We start from the raw sequence: 27,513 nt of genomic DNA, 5'->3' as shown, positions 1-27,513 counted from the left end.
ATAATATGGGGTATGCCATATAAGACTGTGATAAGGAGAAATTGTTTTACTCTGGTTGTAAACCTTTGGAATTCTTTACCACAGATGGCTGTAAAGGTCAAACTTTGAGGTTAAACGAGATATTAATAAATTTCTGATGACCAAAGGCAGACAGGGTTATGGGATAGGAAAAGGCACTGAAGTTTAATCTTTCATTTGATGAATGTACGATTCATGATTGTATTGAATGGGAGCACATTCTGACAGGCTGAATGGCCTATTCTTGCTCCTATTAAGAGCTGCAAGAAGGGTAAGGAAAAACTTCAACTGGACACACATATGGTGATGAAATGGGCAGACAAGTAATAGATTATATTTAATGCAGAGAAGTGCCAATTGATTATATTTTGATCGGAAGAACAAATGGTTTTAAAGAGATGCTGGAGTAGAGGCACCTGTGGGCATGTGCTGACGTTTTTGAAGATGGAAGGGCAGATTGAAAAATCACTCAAATAAAAACAAAGTGCAAAAGCAAGGAAGTTAATGGTGAACTTTTATAATTATATTGCTTGAACTTGAACTGGAATATTATCCAATTTTGAGTGCTACAATTTAGGACAGATGTGAACATATTAGAAACAGCACAATCAAGTTTCAGTGATTAGGGTTTTCAGTTAAAGAGATTAAGGTGTTACAGCTGTTCTCTTTTGAGAAAGTTATGAGAACATTTAATACAGGGGTTCAAAATCATAAAGGATCTGCACAGATGGTTTATGAGCTTGTAATCTTTACAAGAGGGATATTCGCTTTCTATTTCTCCAAACCCAATCTAGCTAAAACCTCTCTGTTTAAACATATTTCAAAAGCATCTCTAATTTGCATTCGACTATTACAGTGATGAATGCATCATATTAGAAACAGAAAAACTGTTCAGATTGACCGAAGGACAGAGGATACTGATTAAAGGTGAATAGTAAAAGTGAAGTGAAAATAAGGCAAAATGTTTGTACACAGCAAAAAGTTAGAAGTTGAAGTTGGAAAATTAGTTAAAGGGAAAACATTCACAGGTCTACAGGGAAAAGGGCGGCAACTGTGATTAGCTTAGATTTTCAGCCATGATGAAGACAACAAGCCACATGGTCTCATTGTGTACTCTAATCATTTCAGCAACTCGAGAACTTATGTAGGTGCATCACAATAGGAAACAAACCTAGCAGGAAGTTTAATTCCTCATTTAAATCTGATTGAAATGTACAAGTTATAGTGTTGGGTCAACAAAGAAACTGTTGATGCTGAAAATCTGAAACAAAAACAAAGTGTTGGAGAAATGTAGCAGGTCTGACAGTCTGAAGAACAAAACAGATTTAACATTTTGAGTCCAGCGACCCTTTGTTAGAAACAAAAATAGCTGGGAGACGATAGCACTTACGTTGACGAAGGGGTGGTTAGGGGCGAGTGAGAGGCACACAGGAAGGACAAGCGTGAAGAATGTACTGTAGACCCCCTAACAGTTCAAGATAAAAACAACAGCCACTACATAGGCAAATTTCAGAAAGAGATGACTAGTGGTGGTTTAACATTAGTGTCACTATGCCTCAGGCAGGAGAGAAGTTGAGAAGGAGAAACCTTCATGGTAATCTCAGGTGTTGCAGGGATTGAACCCATGCTGTTGGCATCACTGCATCATAAATCAACCGTCGATCAAACGGAGATAAGCTGCATATCCTTGTAAACTTTTCCTCAATATTTAATTTGAAAGGCTGAAGAATTCAAGCTTTTTTGTCTCCCTTCTTAATTGGATTCTTTGTCTCCAGCAATTTTCCATTCCACAGATGTGAATATTTCCATTGTGTTGCTGCATATCCCTTTGGAACCAATATAGCAAAACCTTTTCTTTTGTATTCTCACACCCTGCAGTAATTACACAAGGGACTGAAACAAGTCCTAAGTATTATTTCTTGCCTTGAAAGTATGAAAAGTAAACGGAAAAGTAAGTTTTGAAAGATGAAGTTTCAATCTCTTACCTCAGGAGCCCTCTGAAGTCATCCGAAAAGTCAAAGGAACCATTGAGGAGGCCCATCACCCCTTGCTGCTGTAACTGGTTCCTATATTTATCCCGAAATTGCATGTGGATATCATCAATAAACTTGTCTATATACGTTAGTGTCAGAATTTTTTGGTAGCCCACCTGAATCACAAAGAGAGAGGGGGAAAAGCCATGAAATGAACTGGGCCTCATTCCGACATTCACAATAACAACGTGTTAAAATCAGTCAATGCGAGTCTGTGAAACAACTCCATTTCCTTTTTGATTATTTAGAATTTTAAGACCACAAAGATGTAGGATCAGAAGTGGACCATTTGATCTATTAAGTCTACTCCACTATTCAATGGGATCATGGTTGATCTGATAATCATCAACTCCACTTTCCTGCCTTTTCCCATAATACTTGATTCACTTACTAATTAAAAATTTGTCCATCTCAACCTTGAATATATTGAATTAACCAGCCTTGCCAGGGAAGAATTCTATAGATAAACTAATCTCAGAAAAAATTCCTCCTCGTCTCTGATTTAAATATTGAGATTTTGGCCTCTGGTCAGAGTCCAATTAATAATGGGAAACAATCCCTCAGCAGCTACTCTGTCAGGTCCCCAAAGAACCTTGTATGTTTCATAAAGATTGCCTCTCATTCTTCCAAGCTCCAGTGACTACAAGCCCAACCTTCCTAACATCTCACAATAAGATCTCTCCATACTCAGGATCAATGGAATGAATCTTCTCTGAACTGCCTCCAGTGCTAATATATCTTTCCTTAGATAAGGAGACCAAAAAGGTTGTGTTCCAGGTGCACTTCTAATAAGTGTCTTGTACAGGTTAGCAGAACTTCACAATTTTTGTACTGTACTCCTTTCGTGATAAAGGTCAACATTCCTTTTGCCTTCCCTATTATCTGAACTTATAAGCTAACTTTTTTGGGATCGATTCACGAGAACTCCAAATCCTTTTATGTTGCACTTTCTGCAATCTTTATCTATCGAAATAAAATTCAGTTCCTCGGTGTTGAAATGATAATTAATGCAAATGGCCCCCACTTAATTCTGTGATGTAGGCATTTATTCCAGTAAATATGGGAAAAATATAAGCAATGGTTGTTCCTACTATATACATGGATGGGCATTGTACAGTAAGAACATAGAACATTACAGTGCAGTACAGGCCCTTCGGCCCTCGATGTTGCACCGACCAGTCATACCAATCTGAAGCCCATCGAAGCTATACTATTCCATGTACTTCCTTATGCTTGTCCAATGAAGACTTAAATGCACTTAAAGTTGGCGAATCTACTACCGTTGCAGGCAAAGCATTCCATACCCATACTACTCTGAGCAAAGAAATTACCTCTAACATCTGTCCTATATCTATCACTCCTCAATTTAAAGCTATACTCCCTCATGCTCACTGTCACCATACTTGAAAAAAGGCTCTCCCTGTCCACCCTATCTAACTCTCTGATTATCTTATATGTCTCTACTAAGTCACCTCTCAACCTTCTACTCTCCAATGAAAACAACCTCAAGTCCCTCAGCCTTTCCTCCTAAGACCTTCCCTCCATACCAGGTAACATTCTAGTAAATCTCCTCTGTACCCTTTCCAAAGTTTCCACATTATTCTTATAATGTGGTGACCAGAACTGTACACAATACTCCAAGTGTGGTCGCACCAGTGTTTTGTACAGCTGTAGCATAACCTCATGGTTCTGGAACTTGATCCCTCTATTAATAAAAGCTAAATACTGTATGCCTTCTTAACAACCCTGTCAACCTGGGTAGCAACTTTCAAGGATCTGTGTACCTGCACACCGAGATCTCTATGCTCATCTACACTACCAAGAATCTTACCATTAGCCCAGTACTTTGCATTCCAGTTACTCTGACCAAAGTGAATCACCTCACACTTATCCGCATTAAACTCCATATGCCACCTCTCAGCCCAGCTCTGCAGTTTATCTATGTCTCCCTGTAAACTACAACATCCTTCGTCACTATCCACAACTCCACCGACCTTAGTGTCATCTGCAAATTTACTAACCCACCCTTCTACGCTCTCATCCAGGTCGTTTATAAAAATGACGAACAGCAGTGGACCCAACACCGACCATAGTGATACACCACTAGTAACTGAACTCCAGGATGAACATTTCCCATCAACCACTACCCTCTGTCTTCTTTCAGCAAGCCAATTACTGATCCAAACTGCTATATCTCCCACAATCCCATTCCTCCGCATTTTGTACAATAGCCTACTGTGGGGAACCTTATCGAATGCCTTGCTGAAATCCATATACATCACATCAACCGGTTTACTCTCATCCGCCTGTTTGGTCACCTTCTCAAAGAAATCAATAAGGTTTGTGAGGCATAACCTACCCTTCACAAAACCATGCTGACTATCCCTAATCAAATTATTCTTTTCTAGATGATTACAAATCCTATCTCTTAGAACCTTTTCCAACACTTTACCAACTGAAGTAAGGCTCATTGGTCTATAGTTACCAGGGTTGTCTCTACTCCCCTTCTTGAAAAACTATTCCTGTAGATAATGACAATTTAAAGATCAATGTCAAAGGCTCGGCAATCTCCTCCCTGGCTTCCCAAAGGATCCTAGGTTAAATCCCATCTGGCCCAGGGGACTTAGCTAATTTCACACTCTGCAGGATTTCTAATACCTCTTCCTTGTAAGCCTCAATCACACCTAGTCTAGTAGCCTGTATCTCAGTATTCTCCTCGACAACAGTATCGTTTTCTAGAATAAATACTGTCGAAAAATATTCATTTAGTGCTTCCCCTATCTCCTCTGACTCCACTCACAACTTCCCACTGCTATCCTTGATCGGCCCTAATCTTACACGTCATTCTTTTATTCCTTAAATACCTATAGAAAGCCTTAGGGTTTAACTTGATCCTATCCACCAACAACTTCTCATGTCTCCTCCTGGCTCTTCTGAGCTCTCTCTTTAGGTCATTCCTGGCTACCTTGTAATCCTCAAGCGTACTAACTGAGCCTTCACATCTCAACCTAACATAAGCCTTCTTCTTCCTCTTGACCAGAGATTCCACTTCCTTCGTAAACCACGGCTCCTGCGCTCTGCAGCTTCCTCCCTGCCTGGCAAGTACATACTTAACTTAGACACTCAGGAGCTTTTCCTTGAATAAGCTCCACATTTCTAATGTGTCCATCCCCTGCAGTTTCCTTCCCCATCCGAGGCTTCCTAAATAGAGTCACAGACTCAGATGTACAGCATGGAAACAGACCTTCAGTCCAACCTGTCCATGCTGACCAGATATCCCAACCCAACCTAGTCCCACTTGCCAGCACCCAGTCCACATTCCTCCAAACCCTTCCTATTCATATACCCATCCAAATGCCTCCTAAATGTTGCAATTGTACCAGCCTCCAACACATCCTCTGGCAGTTCATTCCATACACGTACCACCCTCTGCGTGAAAAAGTTGCCCCTAAGGTCTCTTTTATATCTTTCCCCTCTCACCCTAAACCTATGACCTCTAGTTCTGGACTCCCCAACCCCAGGGAAAAGACTTTGTCTATTTATCCTATCCATGCCCTTCATAATTTTGTAAACCTCTATGAGGTCACCCCTCAGCCTCCAACATTCCAGGGAAAACAGCCCCAGTCTGTTCAGCGTCTCCCTATAGCTCAGATCCTCCAACCCTGGCAACATCCTTGTAAATCTTTTCTGAACCCTTTCAAGTTTCACAACATCTTTCCGGTAGGAAGGAGACCAGAATTACATGCAATATTCCAACAGTGGCCTAACCAATGTCCTGTACAGCCGCAACATGACCTCCCAACTCCTGTCCTCAATACTCTGACCAATAAAGGAAAGCATACCAAACGCCTTCTTCACGATCCTATCTACCTGCGACTCCACTTTCAAGGAGATATAGACCTGCACTCCAAGGTCTCTTTGTTCAGCAACACTCCCCATTGTGTATAACTCCTGCTAAGATTTGCTTTCCCAAAATGCAGCACCTCGCATTTATCTGAATTAAACTCCATCTGCCACTTCTCAGCCCATTGGCCCATCTGGTCAGGATCCTGTTGTAATCTGAGGTAACCCTCTTCGCTGTCACTACACCTCCAATTTTGGTCTCAGCTGCAAACTTACTAACTGTACCTCTTATGCTCGTATTCAAATCAGTTATGTAAATGGCAAAAAGTAGAGGGCCCAGCACCGATCCTTGTGGCACCCCACTGATCACAGGCCTCCAGTCTGAAAAACAACCCTCCACCACCACCCTCTGTCTTCTACCTTTGAGCCAGTTCTGGATCCAAATGGCTAGTTCTCCCTGTATTCCATGAGATCTAACCTTGCTAATTAGTCTCCCATGGGGAACCTTGTCGAACGCCTTACTGAAGTCCATGTAGATCACATCAACTGCTCTGCCCTCTTGAATCATCCTTGTTACTTTATCAAAAAACTCAAGTTTGTGAGACATGATTTCCCACGCACAAAGCCATGTTGACCATCCCGAATCAGTCCTTGCCTTTCCAAATACATGTACATCCTGTCCCTCAGGATTCCCTCCAACAATTTGCCCACCACCGAGGTCAGGCGCACTGGTCTATAGTTCCCTGGCTTGTCCTTACCACCCTTCTTAAACAGTGGCACCATGTTTGCCAACCTCCAGTCTTCCGGCACCTCACCTGTGACTATTGATGATACAAATATCTCAGCAAGAGGCCCAGCAATCACTTCTCTAGCTTCCCACAGAGTTCTCGGGTACACCTGATATGGTCCTGGGGATTTATCCACCTTTAACCATTTCAAGACATCCAGCACTCCCTCCTCTGTAATCTGGACATTTTGTAAGATGTCACCATCCATTTCCCTACAGTCTATATCTTCTATATCCTTTTCCACAGTAAATACTGATGCAAAATATTCATTTAGTATCTCCCCCATTTTCTGTGGCTCCACACAACGGCCGCCTTGTTGATCTTAGAGGGGCCCCTATTCTCTCCCTAGTTACCCTTTTGTCCTTAATATATTTGTAAAACCCCTTTGGATTCTCCTTAATTCTATTTGCCAAAGCTATCTCCTGTCCCCGTTTTGCCCTCCTGATTTCCCTCTTAAGTATACTCCTACCTTCTTTATACTCTTCTTAAGAATTCACTCAATCTATCCTGTCTGTACCTGATATATGCTTCCTTCTTTTTCTTAGTCAAGCCCTCAATTTCTTTAGTCATCCAGCATTCCCTATACCTACCAGCCTTCCCTTTCACCCTGACAGGCATATACTTTCTCTGGATTCTTGTTATCTAATTACTGAAGGCTTCCCATTTTCCAGCCGTCCCTTTACCTGTGAACATCTGCCTCCAATCAGCTTTTGAAAGTTCTTGCCTAATACTGTCAAAATTCGCCTTTCTCCAATTTAGAACTTCAACTTTTAGGTGTGGTTTATCCTTTTCCATCACTATTTTAAAACGAATAGAATTATGGTCACTGGCCCCAAAGTGCTCCCCCACCGACACCTCAGTCACCTGCCCTGCCTTATTTCCCAAGAATAGGTCAAGTTTTGCACCTTCTCTTGTAGGTACATCCACGTACTGAATCAGAAAATTGTATTGTTCACACTTAAGAAATTCATCTCCATCTAAACCCTTAACACAATGACAGTCCCAGTCTATGTTTGGAAAGTTAAAATCCCCTCCCATAACCACCCTATTATTCTTACAGATCGTGGAGATCTCCTTACAAGTTTGTTTCTCAATTTCCCTCTGACTATGGGGGGGGGGGTCTATAATACAATCCCAGTAAGGTGATCATCTCTTTCTTATTTCTCAGTTCCACTCAAATAACTTCCCTGGATGTATTTCTGGGAATATCCTCTCTTAGCACAGCTGTAATGTGATCCCTTATCAAAAATGCCACTCCCCCTCCTCTTTTGCCTCCCTTTCTATCCTTCCTGTAGCATTTGTAACCTGGAACATTCAGCTGCCAGTCCTGCCCATCCCTGAGCCACATTTCTGTAATTGCTATGACATCCCAGTCCCATGTTCCTAACCATGCCCCGAGTTCATCTGCCTTCCCTGTTAGGCCCCTTGCATTGAAATAAATGCAGTTTAATTTATTAGTCGTACCTTGTCCTTGCCTGCCCTGACTGTTTGACTCACTTCTGTTCTCAGCTGTACCAGTCTCAGACTAATCTCTTTCCTCACTATCTCGTTGGGTCCCACCCCCCCACCTTACTAGTTTAAATCCTCCCAAGCAGTTCTAGCAAATTTCCCTGCCAGTATATTAGTCCCCTTCCAATTTAGGTGCAATCCGTCCTTCTTGTACAGGTCACTTCTACCCCAAAAGAGATTCCAATGATCCAAAAATGTCAAACCTTCTCCCATACACCAGCTCCTCAGCCATGCATTCATCTGCTCTACCCTCACTAGCTCGTAGCACTGGGAGTAATCCAGATATTACTACCCTTGAGGACCTCCTTTTTAAAATTCTACCTAATTCTCTGTAATCTCCCTTCAGAGTTTCAACCTTTTCCCTTCCAATGTCGTTGGTTCCAATGTGGACAATGACCTCCTGCTGGCCCCTCTCCCCCGTGAGAACATTCTGCACCCTCTGAGATATCCTTGATCCTGGCACCAGGGAAACAACACACCATTCTGCTTTTTCTCTGCTGGCCACAGAAATGTCTGTCTGTACCTCTGACTACAGAATCCTCTAACACAATTGATCTCTTGGAAGCCGACGTACCCCTCGTTGCATTAGAACCAGTCTCAATACCAGAAATTTGGCTGTTTGTGTTATGTTCCCCTGAGAATCCATCACTCCCCTACATTTTCTAAAACAGCATACTTGTTTGAAATGACCACAAAAGACTCCTGCTCTAGCTGCCTACCTCTCTTACCCTTCCTGGAGTTAACCCATCTACATGACTGTATCTAAGACTTTCCCCCCTTTCTATAACTGCCATCCATCACATACCGTAGCTGTTGCAAATTCCTCATCTCTTCTATTTGTCTCTCCAACCTATCCACTCGATCTGATAAGAGTCGCATCCAACAGCATTTATGGCAGATATAATCCGCAGTAACCCTTAAACTCTCTTTAAACTCCCACATCTGACAAGTACATATCACTGCAAAGGCCACTTTTGCTCCTTCACAATCTACAGACCCAGAAAATAACACCGTCTTATTCCTCTACAAACACTGCCCCAGGTTAAATTAATAGCTATGGCTTATATTTTAAGTTTAATCAAGAGACTTATCTCCAAAAACATATAATCAAGAAAGAATCCACTGTACCCACTACTGCAGCCTCTCTCTTGGACAGACTTAAAACAACAATTAACTTATCTGATTCTGTGCTGTGAACTTCGCCCAACAGTTCCTCCAAGATTAGTTGTGAATTTCACTGTTTGTTAATTTTCCCAGATGCACTCAGATGTCCAGCAATACACGAATTCAAACAAAATCTTGCCTAAGCGCATCGTAATTGCCTTTCCCCCAGCTGTAACTCTTGCCCAGTGGTATACACCTATCCCTTTCTATCACTAAAGTAAACATAACAGAATTGTATTTGCTATCACCAAAGTGTTCACCTACTTCCAAGTCTAACACCTGGCCAGGCTCATTAACCAGTACCAAATCTAATTCCTTGTTGGCCTGTCTACATACTGTGTCCCTGAAGGGCTTTTGCCCGAAACATCGATTTTACTGCTCCTCAGATGTTGCCTGAACTGCTGTGCTTCTCCAGCACCACTAATCCAGAATCTGTTTTTCAGCTTCTGCAGTCATTGATTTTACCTACATACTGTGTCAGGAAGCCCTCCTGTGCACACTGGACAAAAACTGACCCACCTATAGTACTCATACAATAGTGTTCCCAGTCAATATTTGGAAAGTTGAAGTCCCCCATTACAACTACCCTGTCTCACTCACTCCTATTGAGAATCATCTTTGCTATCCTTTCCTCTACATCTCTGGAACGATTCGGAGGCCTATAGAAAACTCCCAACAGGATAACCTCTCCTTTCCTGCTTCTAAACTCAGCCCATACTACCTCAGTTAATGAGTCCCCAAACATCCTTTCTGCAACTGCAATATTGTCCTTGACCAACAATGCCACATCTTCCCCTCTTTTACCATCTTCTGTGTTCTTAATGAAACATCTAAACACTGGAACCTGCAACAACCATTCCTGTCCCTGCTCTATCTATGTCTCCAAAATGGCCACAACATTGAAGTTCTAGGTACCAACCCATACTGCAAGTTCATCTGGCGTTGAAGTAGACACACTTCAAACCAACTTCCTGCTTGCTGGTCCCATCTTGCACCCCTGAAACTTGACGTTGGACCTGCCTACTTTCAACCTTTTCTATACTCTAACTAGAATTTTGGTTCCCATCCCCCTGCTGGATTAGTTTAAACCCACTCCAAATAGCCTTAGCGAATATCCCCCCCAGGATACTGGTACCCCTCTGGTTCAGATGAAGACCATCCTGCTTGTAGAGGTCCCACCTACCCCAGAAAGAGCCCCAATTATCCAAGAATCCAAAACCCTCCCTCCTGCACCACCCTGTAGCCACGTGTTCAACTCCTCTCTCTCCCTATTCCTTGCCTCACTAGCACATGGCACAGGCAACAAACCAGAGACAACAACTCTGTTCATCCTAGCTCTAAGCTTTCATCCTAGCTTCAAGCTTCCATCCTAGCTCCCTGAATTTCTGCCTTAAATCCCCATCTCTCTTGTCGTTGTTGCCTATGTGGACCACGACTTGGGGCTGCTCCCGCTCCCCCTTAAGGATCCCAAAAACACGATCAGAGACATCACGAATCCTGCCACCTGGGAGGCACCACACCAACCATGAGTCTCTCTCGTCCCCACAGAACCGCCTATCTGTCCCCCTAACTATGGAGTCCCCAATGACCACTGCAAGAAGTAAATCAACACATATTATAGATATAGTGAAACCACTAAATTCAAACCCAAAAAGGTTACTGGTATCAAGTGATCATTATTTCACAGTGCCACTATTTTCAAAATGTTGAATAAGCTTCAGGAACCAACTATTTTAGGATTGGGTGCATCTCATACAGCATCCATTTTTTTGTTTTATCCTCACTTCAGATCAGGAGTATTTTGGGTCTCTGTCAGCATGTAACTAATACTCAAGTTGATTACTATCAGCTTCTTCAGCATTGAGGATGCACATTCTGATTCCACACTCAACTATATTGGCATTATGAGGAGTTCCAAAAAAATACTTAAGTATCCTTGAAAGTGGAATCACAGGTAGATAGGATAGGTGAGAAGGCATTTGGTATATTTGCCTTTATTGGTCAGTGCATTGAACATAGGAGTCAAGAGGTCATGTCGCAGCTATACAAGACTTTAGTTAGGCCATTTTTAGAATACTGCACTAAGTTCTGGCCTCCTTGCTATAGGAAGGACGTTGTGAAACTTGAAAGGGTTCAGAAAAGATTAGAAGTATTTTGCCAAAGTTGGTTTGAGCTGTCTGGGAAAGCTGAATAGGCTGGGGCTATTTTCTCTGGAGTTTTGGAGGCTGTAGAGTGACATTATAGAAGTTTATAAAGTCACGAGCAGGGTGGATAGAATGAATAGCCAAGGTCTTTTGGGAGTCCAAAACGAGAGGGCATAGGTTTAAGGTGACAGGGGAAAAATTTCAAACGGACCTAAGAGGCAACCTTTTCATTTAGAGGGTGGTGCATGTATAGAATGAGCTGTCAGAGGAAGTGGTGGGGGCTGGAACAATTACAACATTTAAAAGACATCTGGATGGAACAATGAATAGGAAGGGTTTTGAGGGATATGGGACAAATACTGGTAAATGAGGCTAGATTAATTTCGGAAATCTGGTTGGCATGGTTGAATTGGACCAAAGGGTGTGTTTTCATGCTGTACAGCTCTTTGGCTCTATAACCAGGCACAAGAGGGCAAGTTCAGAAATTACAAGGCAGAAAGAGAAGATCACATTGTAGCCCTCTTTCTTATTGCACCCAATCTTCTCAAACTCCATCTTTCTGGATATTTATTCTCTTCCCTTTCATAAGTAGCAGTTTCTAGCACCAACAGCTGCAACTGATAAGGATCCATTCTTCAAAGACTTCATAAATGCTACTTCTACTCATGTTATTGTTGCTGTAGCTCCTAGCTCAGAGAATAATGAGGCCTGGTGTTTGGCACGTTAAAAGCTTGAAACCATTGTCACTTGCAAGTTCTAAATGCAACTTATACAATTATAAGTACATTGTTTGCAACAGCCACTATCTGTCCAATTTTACAGGTTTTACTGCGCTCCCATTGAAGCAAATTCTTTCATCTGTGTCATTATGATTTTCTTGTGCTCATCGCTTCAGATTTAAGGAATTTATAGTCCAACATTTGGTAACACTGCGATTCAACAAAGCATCTGAACAGACAGGATATCCTCTTGCTGTGCTTTATATATTTAGAAAGGATCTTAACTCTGTTGAATACTCACCACAAATAGCAACTCAAACTCATTGTCCAGTTTGTATTTAAGAGTGAGGGCTTCATGAGTGAAAGAGTTATTTCCTCCTCTCTCCTGCAAAAGGGATAACAGTTGAATTAATAAAATCTATGTTGTCTGACACTTGTCGATAACATAGCAAGGCTTAGTGAATTTGCTCTGAGAAGTCGATATAACAGATATTTCTCTTGTACTAATACACTAAGCAAGGAATGACTAGCTTACCAAATCTCCACATTTGCCAAGATTTGGAAATGGAAACTGCATTACAATATCTAGAATATAACTGCATTTTTCTCCAGGTGAGGTGTGAAAATAGGAATGTATAAACATACATTCTAATTCTAAGTTTGCTTTTGTATGACCTGAATTATGTATATGAAACCTGGTCTGAACCTCATGTCACTTGATGACTTATACTTCAAAGTTCATAACATATTGGAGCCAAATTAGGCCATTTGATCCATTGAGTCTGCTCCGACAGTTGACCATGGCCAATATGCTCCTCACCACTATTTTCCTGCCTTCTCTCCATTACCCTTCAACCTATTACCAATTAAAAATCTGTCTAACTCCTCCTCAAATTTACTCACTGTCCCAGCATTCACTGCACTTTCAGGTAGCGAATTCTACAGATTCGCATCCCTTTGGGAGAAGTAGTTTCTCCTCAACTCTGTCTTACAAAGGCTATCCCTCATCCTAAGATTATGCTCCCTCATCCTAGAATGCCCCACAAAAGGAAGCAACCGTTCCATGTCTATTTTATCCATAACTTTTATCATCTTGAATATCCTTTTATTCTTCTAAATTCCAGAGAGTATAGGCCTAAGCTGTTCAAAATCTCTCTTCAAATGACAAACCCTATGTTCATGGGATTAATCTAGTGAACCTCCTCTGATCTGCCTCCAATGCTACTACAACTTTCTTCAAATAAGGGGACCAAACTGTGCACAATACTCCTGGTGCAGTCTCATCAATACCTTGTACAGTTGCAACAATACTTCCTTACCTTTACATTCTATTCAGTTAGCTATAAAAGCCAACATTCCACTTGCTTTGAGCTGCTGTATCTGCATGGTAGTTTTCTCTGTCTCGTGAATGAGTACACCTAGATCCCCCTTGCACCTCGAACTCTCTCCCCATTAAGGTAACAGGTCGCCTTCCTGTTTTTTCCATCCAAATGTATGACCATGCACTTATCCACATTAAACTCCATCTTCCACATTTTTGGCCCATTCTCCTAAACTATCTATATCCATTTTTAAGGTCTTAGTTCCTCATTGCAACTTACCATCCCGCCATCCCTCAGAACTGTGGAAGGGTCACGGGACCTGAAACATTAACTTTGATTTCTCTTCATAGATGCTGCCAGACCTGTTGTGCTTTTCCAGCAACTTCTGTTTTTGTTTGAGTCACAGCATCAGCAGTTGTTTTGGTTTTCACAATAAATTAATTAGTACATATTTAAAGAATAACACAGCTAGAGGAAAGCCGCAAGAATCATTCCCAATTCTGAACAGTTGCTCAGATGCTCTCCCTGACAAAAATGTTACTACATGTGCAGGCCCAAAACAGGATTATAGAGTATGACTGATACACAACTCTTGTAGGTGCAATTTAAAATAAGGCAAAATTTTTATCCAGTAAAGTACTGGTAGGGTAGTACTAAAACAAGTTAGAGAAAATTCTGAAGAACTGAAGCAAAAGATTTTCATTGAGTTTTCGATAATGACTATGATGAGTGATGGAACAGAAAGTAGACAACTTATGGCAGGTGTGCTACTTTGATGTTTGTGACATGGCAGACAAGGGAGCCTTGGACTGGGACCCAAAGGGAAGAGAGCTAAGGGATATATTACACAGCACTTAGAGATATAAAATTATAATCTCAACACAGAAAAAATACATCAGTCCAGGATATAAATAAGCATGCCTGACAGCCTACTAAACCAAGTCAGCAAGAATATTTTAAATAGAAACTGAAAGAACAGTGGATGCTGTAAAGCAGAGACAACAATAGAAATTGCTGGAAAAGTTCAGCTGGTCTAGCATCAGTGGAGAGAAATTCAGACCAAGTGACACTACCTCAGAACAATTCAGAAGACTATTTTAAACCCTGACTAATTTAAATTCCATCTTAAATACCTTAAATAAAAAAGGTACATTACTGTAACTGCTTTATTCACTTTTTCATTTTGCTTCTGAACCCGAAGCGTATTGTAATGTGATGTAAACTGTGTTGAACTCTAAGTGACATCATTGGGAATTATTATAATTGATTAGCAAGAGCTCTTTGGTGGCTGAATTCATGATGTGGGCTAGTGCTTAGTACACAGATCCAAAAAGGTCCCAGGTTTAATCTGTAGCCAGTGCTGAATTAGCTGATATTAGACAAAGCAATGGTAATGGAGCACAATTCATAGATCATAGAACATTACAGTGCAGGATAAGCCCTTCGGCCCCCGATACTGCACCGACCTGTGAAAACAAATCTGAACCCCAAATAACCTACACTATTCCATTTTCATCCATATTTCTATCCAATGACCATTTAAACGTCCTTAAAGTTGGTGAATCTACTAATGCTGCAGGCAGGGCATTCCACGCCCTTACTACTCACACAACTTCCCCCAAGTGTGGACCCTGTGGAGATCGGAGAGGTGCTAAACGGATATTTCTCATCTGTTTTCACACAGGAAAAGAGAGAATATTGTAGAGGTGAAGGAGGAGATATTAAATTAGAAAGGATCGAGGTTAGTAAGGAAGAGATGTTACCAATTCTAGAAGGAGTGAAAGGAGACAAGACCCCTGGGCCAGATGGGATTTATCAGAGGATTCTCTGGGAAGCTAGGCAAGAGATGTTGGAGCCTTTGGCTTTGATCTTTGAGTGGTCATTGTCTACAGGTTTAGTACCAGAGGACTGCAGGATTGCAAATGTTGCTTGTTCAAGAAGGTCAGCAGAGATAAGCCAGGAAATTAAAGACGTGAGCCTGACATCTGTTGCAGGAAAAGTCTTGGGAAAGAATTATAAGAGAAAGGATTTATAATCATCCGGCAAGCAACAATTTGATTGGAGATAGTCAACATGGTTTCATCAAGGGCAGGTCGTCTCTCACAAACCTCATTGAGTTTTTTGAGAAGGTAACCAAGCATGTAGATGAGGGTAGGGCAGTTGACGTGGTACACATGGACTTCAGTAAAGCCTTTGATAAGGTTCCACATGGTAGGCTGTTAGAGAAAATGCAGAGGCAAGAGGATGTGGGCAATTTAGCAGTTTGGATTAGGAACTGGCTTTCTGTAAGAAGACATCAAGTGGCGCTGGATGGAAAATATTCAGCCTGGAGTCCAGTTACTAGTGGTATGCCACAAGGATCTGTTCTGGGACCACTGCAGTTTGTCATTTTTATAAATGACTTGGACACAGGCATCAGTGGATGCGTTAGCAAGTTTGCAACTGACACTAAAGTCGGCGGAATGGTAGACAGTGTGAAAGAATGTTGCAGGGGGACTTGGATAAACTGCAGAATTGGGCTGAGAAGAGGCAAATGGAGTTCAATGCAGATAAATGTGAGGTGATTCACTTTGGGAAGAATAACAGGAAGTTGGAATACTGGGTCAATGGAAAGATTCTTGGTAGTGTGGATGTGCAGAGGGATTTTGGTGTCCATGTTCAGAGATCCCTGAAAGTTGCCACCCAGATTGATAGTGCGTTTAAATAAGGCATATGGTGTGTTTGGTTTCATGAGTAGAGGGATTAAGTTCCAGAACAGTGATGTCATAGTCCATCTGTACAGAACGCTACTTGGCCTCACTGGGCAAATTGTGTACAGTTTTGGTCGTCTCATTACAGGAAGGATGTGGAAGCATTGGAAAAGGTGCAAAGGAGATTTACCAGGATGTTGCCTGGTGTGGAGGGAAGGTCTTATGAGGAAAGGCTGAGACTTGGGTCTGTTCTCTTTGGAGAGAAAAAGGCTAAGAGGGGATTTGATAGAGACATACAAGATGATCAGAGAATTAGTGGACAGTGAGGGTCTTTTCCAGAGGATGATAACGTTGGGTTTGTATGAGGGGGCACAGCTGCAAATTGAGGGGTGATAGATTTAAAATAGATTTCAGAGGCAGGTTCTTCACTTGGAGAGTGGTAAAGGCGTGGAACGCCCTGTCTGCCAATGTAGTTAACTCAGCCACATTAGGGGCATTTAAACAGTCCTTGGACAAGCATATGGATGTTGATGGAAGAATGAAGGGGGATGGGTTTAGATTAGTTCACAGGTTGACGCAACATCGAGGGCCAACGGGCCTGTTCTGCAATGTTCTACTATCTGAGTAAAGAAAGACCTGGGTGGCATGGTGGCACAGTGGTTAGCACTGCTGCCTCACAGCGCCAGAGACCTGGGTTCAATTCCCGCCTCAGGCGATCCTGTCTGTGTGGAGTTCGCACATTCTCCCAGTGTCTGCTTGGGTTTCCTCCGGGTGCTCCGGTTTCCTCCCACAGTCCAAAGATGTGCGGGTCAAGTGAATTGGCCATACTAAATTGCCTGTAGTGTTAGGTATGGGGTAGATGTAGGGGTATGGGTGGGTTGCGCTTCGGCAGGGTGGTGTGGACTTGTTGGGCCAAAGGGCCTGTTTCCACACTGTAAGTAATCTAATCTGTTTTATATCTATCACCCCTCCATTTAAAGCTATGTCCCCTCGTGCTAGCCATCGCCATTTGAGGAAAAAGGCTCTCACTGTCCACTCTAACTGGCCTCCTGATTATCTTAGGGTCATACAGTCAGAGAGTCATATAGATGTACAGCATGGAAACAGACCTTTCGGTCCAACTTGTCCATGCCTACCAGATACATCAACCCAATCTCGTCCCACCTGCCAGCACCCAGCCCATAAGCCTCCAAACCCTTCCTATTCATATACCTGTCCATACACCTTTTAAATGTTGCAATTGTACTAGCCCCCACCACCTCCTTCGGCAGCTTATTTCAAATACATACCACCCTCTGCGTGAAAAAGGTGCCTTTTAGGTGTCTTTTATATCTTTTCCCCTCTCACCCTTTATCTATGCCCTCCACTTCTGGACTCTGCCACCTGAGGGAACAGACTTGGTCTATTTCTCCTATCCATGCCCCTCACGATTTTGTAAACTTCTATAAGGTCACCCCTCAGCACACGACACTCCAGTGAAAACAGCCTTAGCATATTCAACCTCTCCCTATAGCTCAAATCCTCCAACCCTGGCAACATCCTTGTAACTCCTTTCTGAACCCTTTCAAGTTTCGACCAGGAGTGGCCTAATCAATGCCCTGTACCGCCACAACATGACCTCCCAACTCCTGAACTCAATACTCTGACCAACAAAGGAAAGCATACCAAACGCCTTCTTCACTGTCCTATCTACCTGCAACTCTACTTTCAAGGATCTATGAACCTGCACTCCAAGGTCTCTTTGTTCAGCAACACTCCCTCGGGGCCTTACCATTAAGTGTATAGGTCCTGCTAAGATTTGCTTTCCCAAAATGCAGCACCTCGCATTTATCTCAATTAAATTCCACCACCCACTTCTCAGCCCATTGGCCCATCTGATTAAGATCCCATTGTAATCCGAGGTAAGCTTCTTCGCTGTCCACTAGACCTCCAATTTTGGTCTCATCAGCTAACTTACTAACTATACCTCTTACGCTCACATCCAAATCATTTATATAAAATGATGAAATGCAGTGGACCCAGCACTGATACTTGTGGCACTCCATTGGTCACAGGCCTCCAGTCTGAAAAACAACCCTCCACCACCACCCTCTGTCTTCTACCTTTGAGCCAATTCTGTATCAAAATGGCTAGTTCTCCCTGTATACCATGAGATCTAACCTTGCTAACCATGGGGACCCTTGTCGAATGCCTGACTGAAGTCCATACAGATCACATCTACTAATCTGCCCTCATCAATTCTCTTTGCTGCTTCTTCAAAAAACTCAATCAAGTTTGTGAGAAATGAATTCCCATGCAGAAAGCCATGCTGACTATCCCTAATCAGTCCTTCTTGCCTTTCCAAATACATGTACATCCTGTCTCTGAGGATTCCCTCCAACAACATGCCTGCCACCGATGTCAGGCTCACTGATCTATAGTTCCCTGACTTGTCCTTACCACCATTCTTAAACAGTGGCACCACGTTAGCCAACCTCCAGTCTTCCGACACCTCACCTGTGACTATTGATGATACAAATATCTCAGCAAGAGGCCCAGCAATCACTTCCCTAGCTTCCCACAGAGTTCTAGGGTACACCTGATCAGCTCCTGGGGATTTATCCACCTTCTTGCGTTTCAAGACATCCAACACTTGCTCCTCTGTAATATGGAGGCTTTTCAAGATGTCACCATCAATTTCCCTACATTCTATATCTTCCATGTCCTTTTCCACAGTAAATACTGATGCAAAATACTCATTCACTATCACTCCCATCTCCTGTGGCTCCACACAAAAGCTTTGCTGATCTTTGAGGGGTCCTATTCTCTCCCCAGTTACCCATTTGTCCTTAATGTATTTGTAAAAACTCTTCGGATTCTCCTTAACTCTATTTGCCAAAGCTATCTAATGTCCACTTTTTGCCCTCTTTATTTCCCTCTTAAGTATACTCCTACTGCCTTTATACTCTAAGGGTTCACTCGATCTCTGCTCGCTATGCCTGACATATGCTTCCTTCTTTTTCTTAACCAAACCCTCAACTTCTTTAGTCATCCAGCATTCCCTATACCTACTAGGCTTTCCTTTCATCCTTACAGGAATATACTTTCTCTGGGTTCTCGTTATCTCATTTCTGAAGGCTTTCCACTCTCCAGCCATCCCTTTACCTGCGAACATCTGCCCCCAAGCAGCTTTTGAAAGTTCTTACCTAATAGCATCAAAATTCGCCTTTCTCCAATGAAGGGCTTCAACTTTTAGATGTGGTCTATCCTTTTCCATCACTGTTTTAAAACTAATAGAATTATGGTCGCTGGCCCCAAAGCACTCCCCCACTGATACCTCAGTCACCTGCCTTGTCTTATTTACCAAGAATATGTCACGTTTTGCACCGTCTCTATTGGGTACATCCACATACTGAATCAGAAAATTTTCTTGTACACACTTAACAAATTCCTCTCCATCTAAACACTTAATACAATGGCAGTTTCAGTCTATGTTTGGAAAGTTAATATCCCCTACCATAGCCACCCTACTATTCTTACAGATAACTGAGAACTCCTTACAAGTTTGTTTCTCAAATTTCCTCTGACTATTAGGGAGTCTATAATAAAATCCCAATAACGTGATCATCCTTTTCTTATTTCTCTGTTCCACCCAAATAACTTCCCTGGATGTATTTCCAGGAATATCCTCCCTCAATACAAGTGTAATGTTATCCCTTATGAAAAATGCCACTCCCCCTCCTTTCTTGCCTCCCGTTCTGTCTTTCCTGTAGCATTTGTATCCTGGAACATTCAGCTGCCAGTCCTGTCCATCCCTGAGCCATGTTTTTGTAATTGCTGTGATATGCCAGTCCCATGTTCCTAACCATGCCCCGAGTTCATCTGCCTTCCCTATTAGGCCCCTTGCATTGAAATAAATGCAGTTTAATTTATCAGTCCTACCTTGTTCTCTGCTTTGTCCCTGCCCTCCCTGACTGTTTGTCACGTGTCTATTCTCAACTATACCAGTCTCAGACTAATCTCTTTCCTCACTGTCTCCCTGGGTCCTACTCCCCCACCTTACTAGTTTAAATCCTCCTGAGCAGCTCTAGACACACTCCCAGCTTGTATACTAGACCCCTTCCAATTTAAGTGCAATCCGTCCTTCTTGTACAGGTCTCTTCTACCCCAGAAGAGATTCCAATGACCCAAAAATTTGAATCCTTCTCCCATACACCAGCTCCTCAGCGTTTCATTCATCTGTTCTATCCTCCTATTCCTGCCCTCCCTATCTCACTGAGTAATCCAGATATTACTATTCTCGAGGAACTCCTTTTTAAATTCCTGCCCAACTCTCTGTAATCTCCCTTCACAATTTCAACCTTTTCCCTTCCTCTGTTGTTAGTTCCAATTTGTACCATGACCTCTTCCTGGGCCCTATCCCCCTTGAGAACATCCGGCACCCTCTGAGACACCCTTGATCCTGGCACCAGGGATGCAACACACCATTCTGATTTTTCGCTGCTGGCCACAGAAACGTCTGTCTGTACCTCACACCAGACAGCCCCCTAACACAATCAATTTCTTCAAACCTGGTGTATCCCTCATTGCATGACAGCCAGTCTCAATACTAGAAACTTGGTTGTTCTTGCTACGTTTCCCCTAAGAATCCATCACCCCCTACATTTTCCAAAACAACATACCTGTTTGAAATGGGTATAGCCACAGAAGACTCCTGCACTAACTGCCGACTTCTCTTACCTTTCCCAGAGTTAACCCATCTGTGACTGTGTCTTTTTCCCCCTTCCTATTACTGCTATTCATCACCCCTTCATCTAACACTATGGACAATTTAGCATGGCCAATTCATCTAATCTAGAAATTTTTGGACTGTGGGAGGAAACCGGAGCACCCGGAGGAAACCCACACAGACACGGGGAGGATGTGCAAACTCCACACAGAAAGTCGCCTGAGGCAGGAACTAAACCCGGGTCTCTGGTGCTGTGAGGCAGCAGTGCTAACCACTGTGCCACAAGATCTGTTTACTGTTTTTGCATACAAGTAATCCCATTGCTAGTTTCACCAGGTTGATGCTTCATTTTAAATTATGCCTGGTGCAGCTCCTGGCATGTCTTCTGCACTCCCAATTGAATCAGAGTTGAACCCTGGCTGGGTCATAGGTTTACAGATTGTGCTGCAGTACAATTCTACTATTGCTGACAGCCTAGTCTTGGGTTGCTAGATCTTTTTGAAGTCTTTCCCATTTAGCACAGTGATGATGCCACACAGCATGATGGAGGGCATTCCCAATCAGCAAGCAGGATTTTATTAATGGTACAGATTGACAATGGAGTTGATCCATAGAAGATTGAGAAAAAAATTATGAGGTGATCAAGACCATAATCTAGACAAAGAAAAAGAAGTTGCTCCCTCTGCGAGAGATATCGCGAACAAGATGACAAAGATTTAAAGGGATTGGCAAAAGAATCAATGTAAAGAAAAGATTAGGCAATGATTAATTAAGGCTTGGAATGCAGCAACAGAATATGGAATCAGATGTAAGGTGGTGTGAAGATCAAATTATTTTGGATTGTGACATAAAATGGGAAAAGGATACTGTTTTAAAACAAGAACCAAATAATGAAAGATGAAATTGAAATTTTAAAACAAGTATTGGAATTCATTAAGAATTATATTTACATTGTTGCCTTGTTTAGACAGAGGCATGGAGCGAGAGAGAAAGACAGAGGCACGGAGCGAGAGGGAAAGTGAGAGAGGGGGAGACAGACAGATGTACAGAGTGGGACCGACCGCCCCCGGCACCCAGTGGGACCAACAGCCCCGGCGCCCAGCGGGACCGAGAGGCACCAGCGCCCAGCCGGACCGACCGCCCCCGGCGCCCAGCGGGACCGAGAGGCACCAGCGCCCAGCCGGACCGACCGCCCCCGGCGCCCAGCCGGACCGAGAGGCACCAGCGCCCAGCCGGACCGACCGCCCCCGGCGCCCAGCCGGACCGAGAGGCACCAGCGCCCAGCCGGACCGACCGCCCCCGGCGCCCAGCCGGACCGAGAGGCACCAGCGCCCAGCCGGACCGACCGCCCCCGGCGCCCAGCCGGACCGACCGCCCCCGGCGCCCAGCGGGACCGAGAGGCACCAGCGCCCAGCCGGACCGACCGCCCCCGGCGCCCAGCGGGACCGAGAGGCACCAGCGCCCAGCCGGACCGACCGCCCCCGGCGCCCAGCGGGACCGAGAGGCACCAGCGCCCAGCCGGACCGACCGCCCCCGGAGCCCAGCGGGACCGAGAGGCACCAGCGCCCAGCCGGACCGACCGCCCCCGGAGCCCAGCGGGACCGAGAGGCACCAGCGCCCAGCCGGACCAACCGCCCCCGGCGCCCAGCCGGACCGAGAGGCACCAGCGCCCAGCAGGAACGACAGCCCCCGGCGCCCAGCCGGACCGAGAGGCACCAGCGCCCAGCCGGACCGACCGCCCCCAGCGCCCAGCCGGACCGAGAGGCACCAGCGCCCAGCCGGACCGACCGCCCCCGGCGCCCAGCCGGACCGAGAGGCACCAGCGCCCAGCCGGACCGACCGCCCCCAGCGCCCAGCCGGACTAAGAGACACTGGCGCCCAGCCGGACCAAGAGACACCGGCGCCCAGCCAGACCAAGAGACACCGGCACCCAGAGGGACCGAGAGATACCAGCACCCAGAGGGACCGACCACCCCCCGGCGCTTACCGGGACCGAGAGGCACCAGCATCCAACGGGACCGAGGCGCACCAGCACCCAGTGGGACCGACCGCCACCGACGCCCAGCGGGACCAAGAGAGACAGAGACATTGAGCGAGAGAGACAGAGTTGATGAGAGAGAGAGAGAAGAACAAGCAGAGTGACTGTATGCACATGAGACAGTTTGTTTTGAACAAGGTGCAGCCGGGGGTGATGTCATATGGAGAAGAGATGCTGAAGACTTAGTGGCAGAGATAGCCTGTTGATTGATTTTTCAATCATGACCAGTTATGCAGGTCAGGTGTCATCTGCAAATCAACCCTATTGGCTCCCACACAGGAGGATGTACTGTGTGTGGACAATTTAGTTGGGAAATATTCCAGAGTCTAAACAGGAAGCACTTCGCTTTCCTTACAGAAATGTAATAAGAGATAAGACAGCTAGCTACTTTCATTCATTATTAGCCATCAAGCTGTTGGTTCTTACCAGTGACCAAGCAACAAATCAGAGTGTCAACTGTTGTGTGTGCAGCTAAGATTGAAAGGACTTGGAAAAGAAAAGGGTGGTCAGGACTTGGAAGCAGCAGGAGGATACCTCATTGAATCCTGTGGACTGATTAAATTAAAAAGTGTTTCCCTAATTTTTTTTTGTTTATGAGTATCAGTCGACATATGCATCTAGGTGTTTAAGAAGGAGTAGAGATTTAAGTTGAAAATTCATACTTTGCCTGTGCTTAGAATCGATTTATTTGCAAACAAGTAGGAATTTCTTAAATACAAAACTTGGCCCATGTTTTGCAATGATGCTGTCATTTTTAAAAATTATTTTGTCCTGTTTTGTTGTGAAGAGAGATTGGAAGCAAGAGGCGCTGAACTGGCTAGTTGAAGATGACTTCAGTAAACAACTTCAGAGGCCTTTAGTTTTTTTCCAAGTTGGAACAATGCAAACATCCTGAATGGGTGTGGCCAGCTCTCACATTTCCAGAGGTCCAGGTTTTGATTTTTTCTAGTAGCATGAGAAGCTGTTTGGGATCTCCAAAGAGTTGGAAGCTTCAGTGAATGTTTCATGGCTGCCACACTCTCTGAATTTTCTCTTGATGTTTCTTCCTCCTGGTTTGGAGAGCTACATGTAAGAATCTGCATCTCAATTTGCCTTTTTGCCAAGGAATGTGTTTATGGGATAGTACTAGATTGGATCAGTTAATTAGTAACAGGTATTAGATCCATTATTGGGTTAAATTTTCCTATTGTTGTTACTCTAAATTTTTTTGTTTACATCTTAATTATAGTGTTTAAATAAATTGTGTTTTGCTTAACATCAAATAATTTGACCAGTTGCATCACATTTGGAACATGCACTTCACATCTACCTTTAAAATATTAAAAAAATTAGGGTCCAGGCTACCTTCTTCAAATATTTTGAGGGGGCCTGGTCTGGCTCAAAACAGTTTTCTGACAGATAGGAAAATTGGGGATTTTGAGTAATTTGATTAAATCATTAACTTTGTGATGATCCCAGGAGTCGTAGGGCTTGAGTATCAATGTTTTCACAAGTGGATCAGGATTTCAATATAGAAATGGATAAATAGCTGTCATAAAAATAGGCGGGAAGGCAAGTGGTGAGCATGACAAAATTAATCAGGGATATCAACAGGTTAAATGAATGGCTAAATATTTGACAGAGGGAATATAATGAGGGAAAATGTCAGGTTATGCACTTTAGCAGAATAATAAAGAAGCAGAATATTATTTAACTGGGATTTTTAAAAAAATCACAGAAAGCTACAGAACAGAGGGATTTGGGTGTCCTAAATTACAAAAAGCTGACATAAAAGTTCAGACAATAGGGAAGGCAAAATAAAACATTGCCATTATTACAAAATGGAACGGAGAATTAAAAGAGCAAGGTTTTGCCTGTAAGTATATAAGGCACACATACAATACAATGAACAGTTTTCGTCCCCTTATCTCAAGGAACATATGCTGACATTAGAGATAGTTCAGAATAGATTCAGTAGGTCAAAGCATATGGACGAATTTTCTTACAAGGAGAGGTTGAGACTGTATTCGTACAAGATTAGATGAATGAGGGGAGACTTTATTAAAAAAATAGAAAAGAGTCTTAAGGGTATAACTTGAGGTGTTATTTCCACTTGTGGGAGAGTCTAGGACCAGAAAGCAACCACCCATTTAGGATAGAGATGAGGAGGAATACCTTACCGCAGAGGGATGTTGAGGCCCATTAAGATATATCCAAGACCGACGACTTCAACAGCTACACACCTAGTTGTATCAAGTCACATTGAAGGAGTATCATGATCCCATGGAGTGCATTGGTTCAACTGGACTGTCCACCACCATTTTTCTCAAGGGGAGGCAACTGGAGCTAGGCAATAATGCCAGATTTGCCAGTGACACTCTACATTCGGAGAATGAACTCACAAAAAAAATTCTTAAATCTGTAAATCCTTGAATCACAAAGATTCATTTTGCTCTCGTCTTGCTCTTCATTAACCATGAAGGCCTTTGGCCCTTTACCTGACTTCCTCAAATGAAATAAACAAAAAAAAAAAGCCCAAGAGATGGAAAATGAGATGAGTACAGACAGATCTTCATTGACCGACAGGAAACGATGGGCTATGTGCTTCATTCTGTGCTATAATGAAGAATGAGTCTACAAAGACAATTGCCTTTCACTGCTGAGTTCTGGTATCGATTAGTATAGAAGCAGAAAGCTCATTTCAGAAACATCAGATGAGATGCCTGCAGCTGTTTTAAAGTTAAGAGGAGCACCGTTGTTCAAACTGTGATAAAGATGATAACCTTGACCAATTTGCCACATTAATGATTTCCTTCTATTCCAGCAGCTTGTGTTCAATTAATTTGCCCCAGTGCCCCTTCTCTGTCTGGAAGAATGAACCATATGACTGACTTTATCATTTTATGTGAATTCGTAACAACAGGCCATTTGGCCAAGCTGGACAATTGCTTACGGTCTCCTTCAAGTCAACCTCTCAGCTAATCCTTCTATTCCTTTCTGCCTCATGTACTGACCTAATTTCTTCTTAAATGTATCCACGTGTTACAACCACTTTTCATCATTGTCAAGGTAAAACATTTGTTCTGAATTCACTATATTACATGAGTAGTCCTGAGTTTTGGGCTTACTCAGAAATGAAAGCATTTTCCCTACACCTAACTCCTCAATTTTTCAAAACTTCATGAAGCTCCATTTCAGGGTCATGTGCACATAATCTTGGCTAGTGTCATAATAATCAAGAAGAGGTAAATCTAGCCATAAAGTTCCCTTTAGATAGCCCTTAAAATATCTCTCAAGCTTTCTAATCACATTCTGATTCAATGCTAATTTACACCTTATTTTTCACCTGCACCATGCTATGCAAGCTGAATTATCCTGGTCAGCATTCATCCCTCAATAGACAATATCTACGCAGACTATCTAGCCCTTTGCTGACTACTGCTTGTGATACCTTCGTGTGTTGAAAATGTGTTGCTGGAAAAGTGCAGCAGGTCAGGCAGCATCCAAGGAGCAGGAGAATTGATGTTTCGGGCATGAGCCCTTCTTCAGGAATGAGGAAAGTGTGTCCAGCAGGCTAAGATAAAAGGTAGGGAGGAAGGACTTGGGGAACACCCCTCCCCCAAGTCCCTCCTCCCTACCTTTTATCTTAGCCTGCTGGACACACTTTCCTCATTCCTGAAGAAGGGCTCATGCCCGAAACATCGATTCTCCTGCTCCTTGGATGCTGCCTGACCTGCTGTACTTTTCCAGCAACACATTTTCAGCTCTGATCTCCAGCATCTGCAGTCCTCACTTTCTCCTCGAATACCTTACTGTGTGCAAACTGGTTACCATGTTTTCTTTAAGATATCTTGATAACAGGAATATAATTGATATGTGTATTCACATGGTGGCACAGTGGTTAACACTGCTGCCTCTCAGTGCCAGGGACCAGAGTTTGATTCTTATTTCAGACAACAGTCCATGTGCAGTTTCCACATTCTCTCCCTCGGGTGCTCCAATTTCCTCCCACAATCCAAACATGTGCAGGCTAGGTTAACTTGCTGGGTTTATTTGCCCAATAGTGTCTAGGGATGTGCAGACTAGGTGAATTAGCCATGCAAATGTGGGTTGCAGGGATAAGGGTAATAGGTCTAAGAATGTGTAAAGGGTATAAAGCAGGTAGGGAAAGAGTTAAGTTCTGAGTTTTGTGAAAAAGAGGTTCAGATGAGCATGACTCAGATCAGATAAGAACATACAGTTAGCAATGGGGTGCTGGAGGCAAGGGTAATCAGTTAACAAGGTGGAAAAGCATTCATTATGCAGAGCCATTTAACAATATTAGAAGCATTCAGTATGTAAGGTCACTTTAATAAGGTGAGAAGTATTCATTTTATGAAGCCAGTTAAGGTGAAGACCATTCATTGTGTTACACCGGATGGCTTAATCTTTACTACTGACACTCCCCGATTGTTACTGTCACCCAATCAAAATGTATATTGCCTTATTTGGATGCCTCTCCCTATAAAATGACTATATAATTCATTAAGAAACTGTTCTTCCAAATAAGATTGAGAAC

The 27,513-nt window shown here is 43.2% G+C and overlaps 1 protein-coding gene across 2 annotated transcripts in view; it reads right to left on the bottom strand.

Moving 5' to 3' along the window:
- The window catches only part of srpra (SRP receptor subunit alpha), a 70,402-nt gene that overhangs the window by 30,192 nt on the left and 12,697 nt on the right, over positions 1–27,513 (bottom strand). For both annotated transcript variants that reach the window (XM_072593041.1, XM_072593040.1), the window contains exons 2-3: positions 12,520–12,603; positions 2,004–2,167 (exon numbers count right to left, since the gene is read on the bottom strand). In XM_072593041.1, the coding sequence (XP_072449142.1) occupies positions 2,004–2,167; positions 12,520–12,603 (248 nt within the window). The remainder of the gene's footprint in view (positions 1–2,003; positions 2,168–12,519; positions 12,604–27,513) is intronic.

Source organism: Chiloscyllium punctatum, chromosome 23, assembly GCF_047496795.1.
Source record: "Chiloscyllium punctatum isolate Juve2018m chromosome 23, sChiPun1.3, whole genome shotgun sequence".
NCBI lineage: Eukaryota > Metazoa > Chordata > Chondrichthyes > Orectolobiformes > Hemiscylliidae > Chiloscyllium > Chiloscyllium punctatum.
The sequence above is the reverse complement of the archived record's forward strand: the minus strand, read 5'-3'. Positions and strand labels throughout refer to the sequence as shown.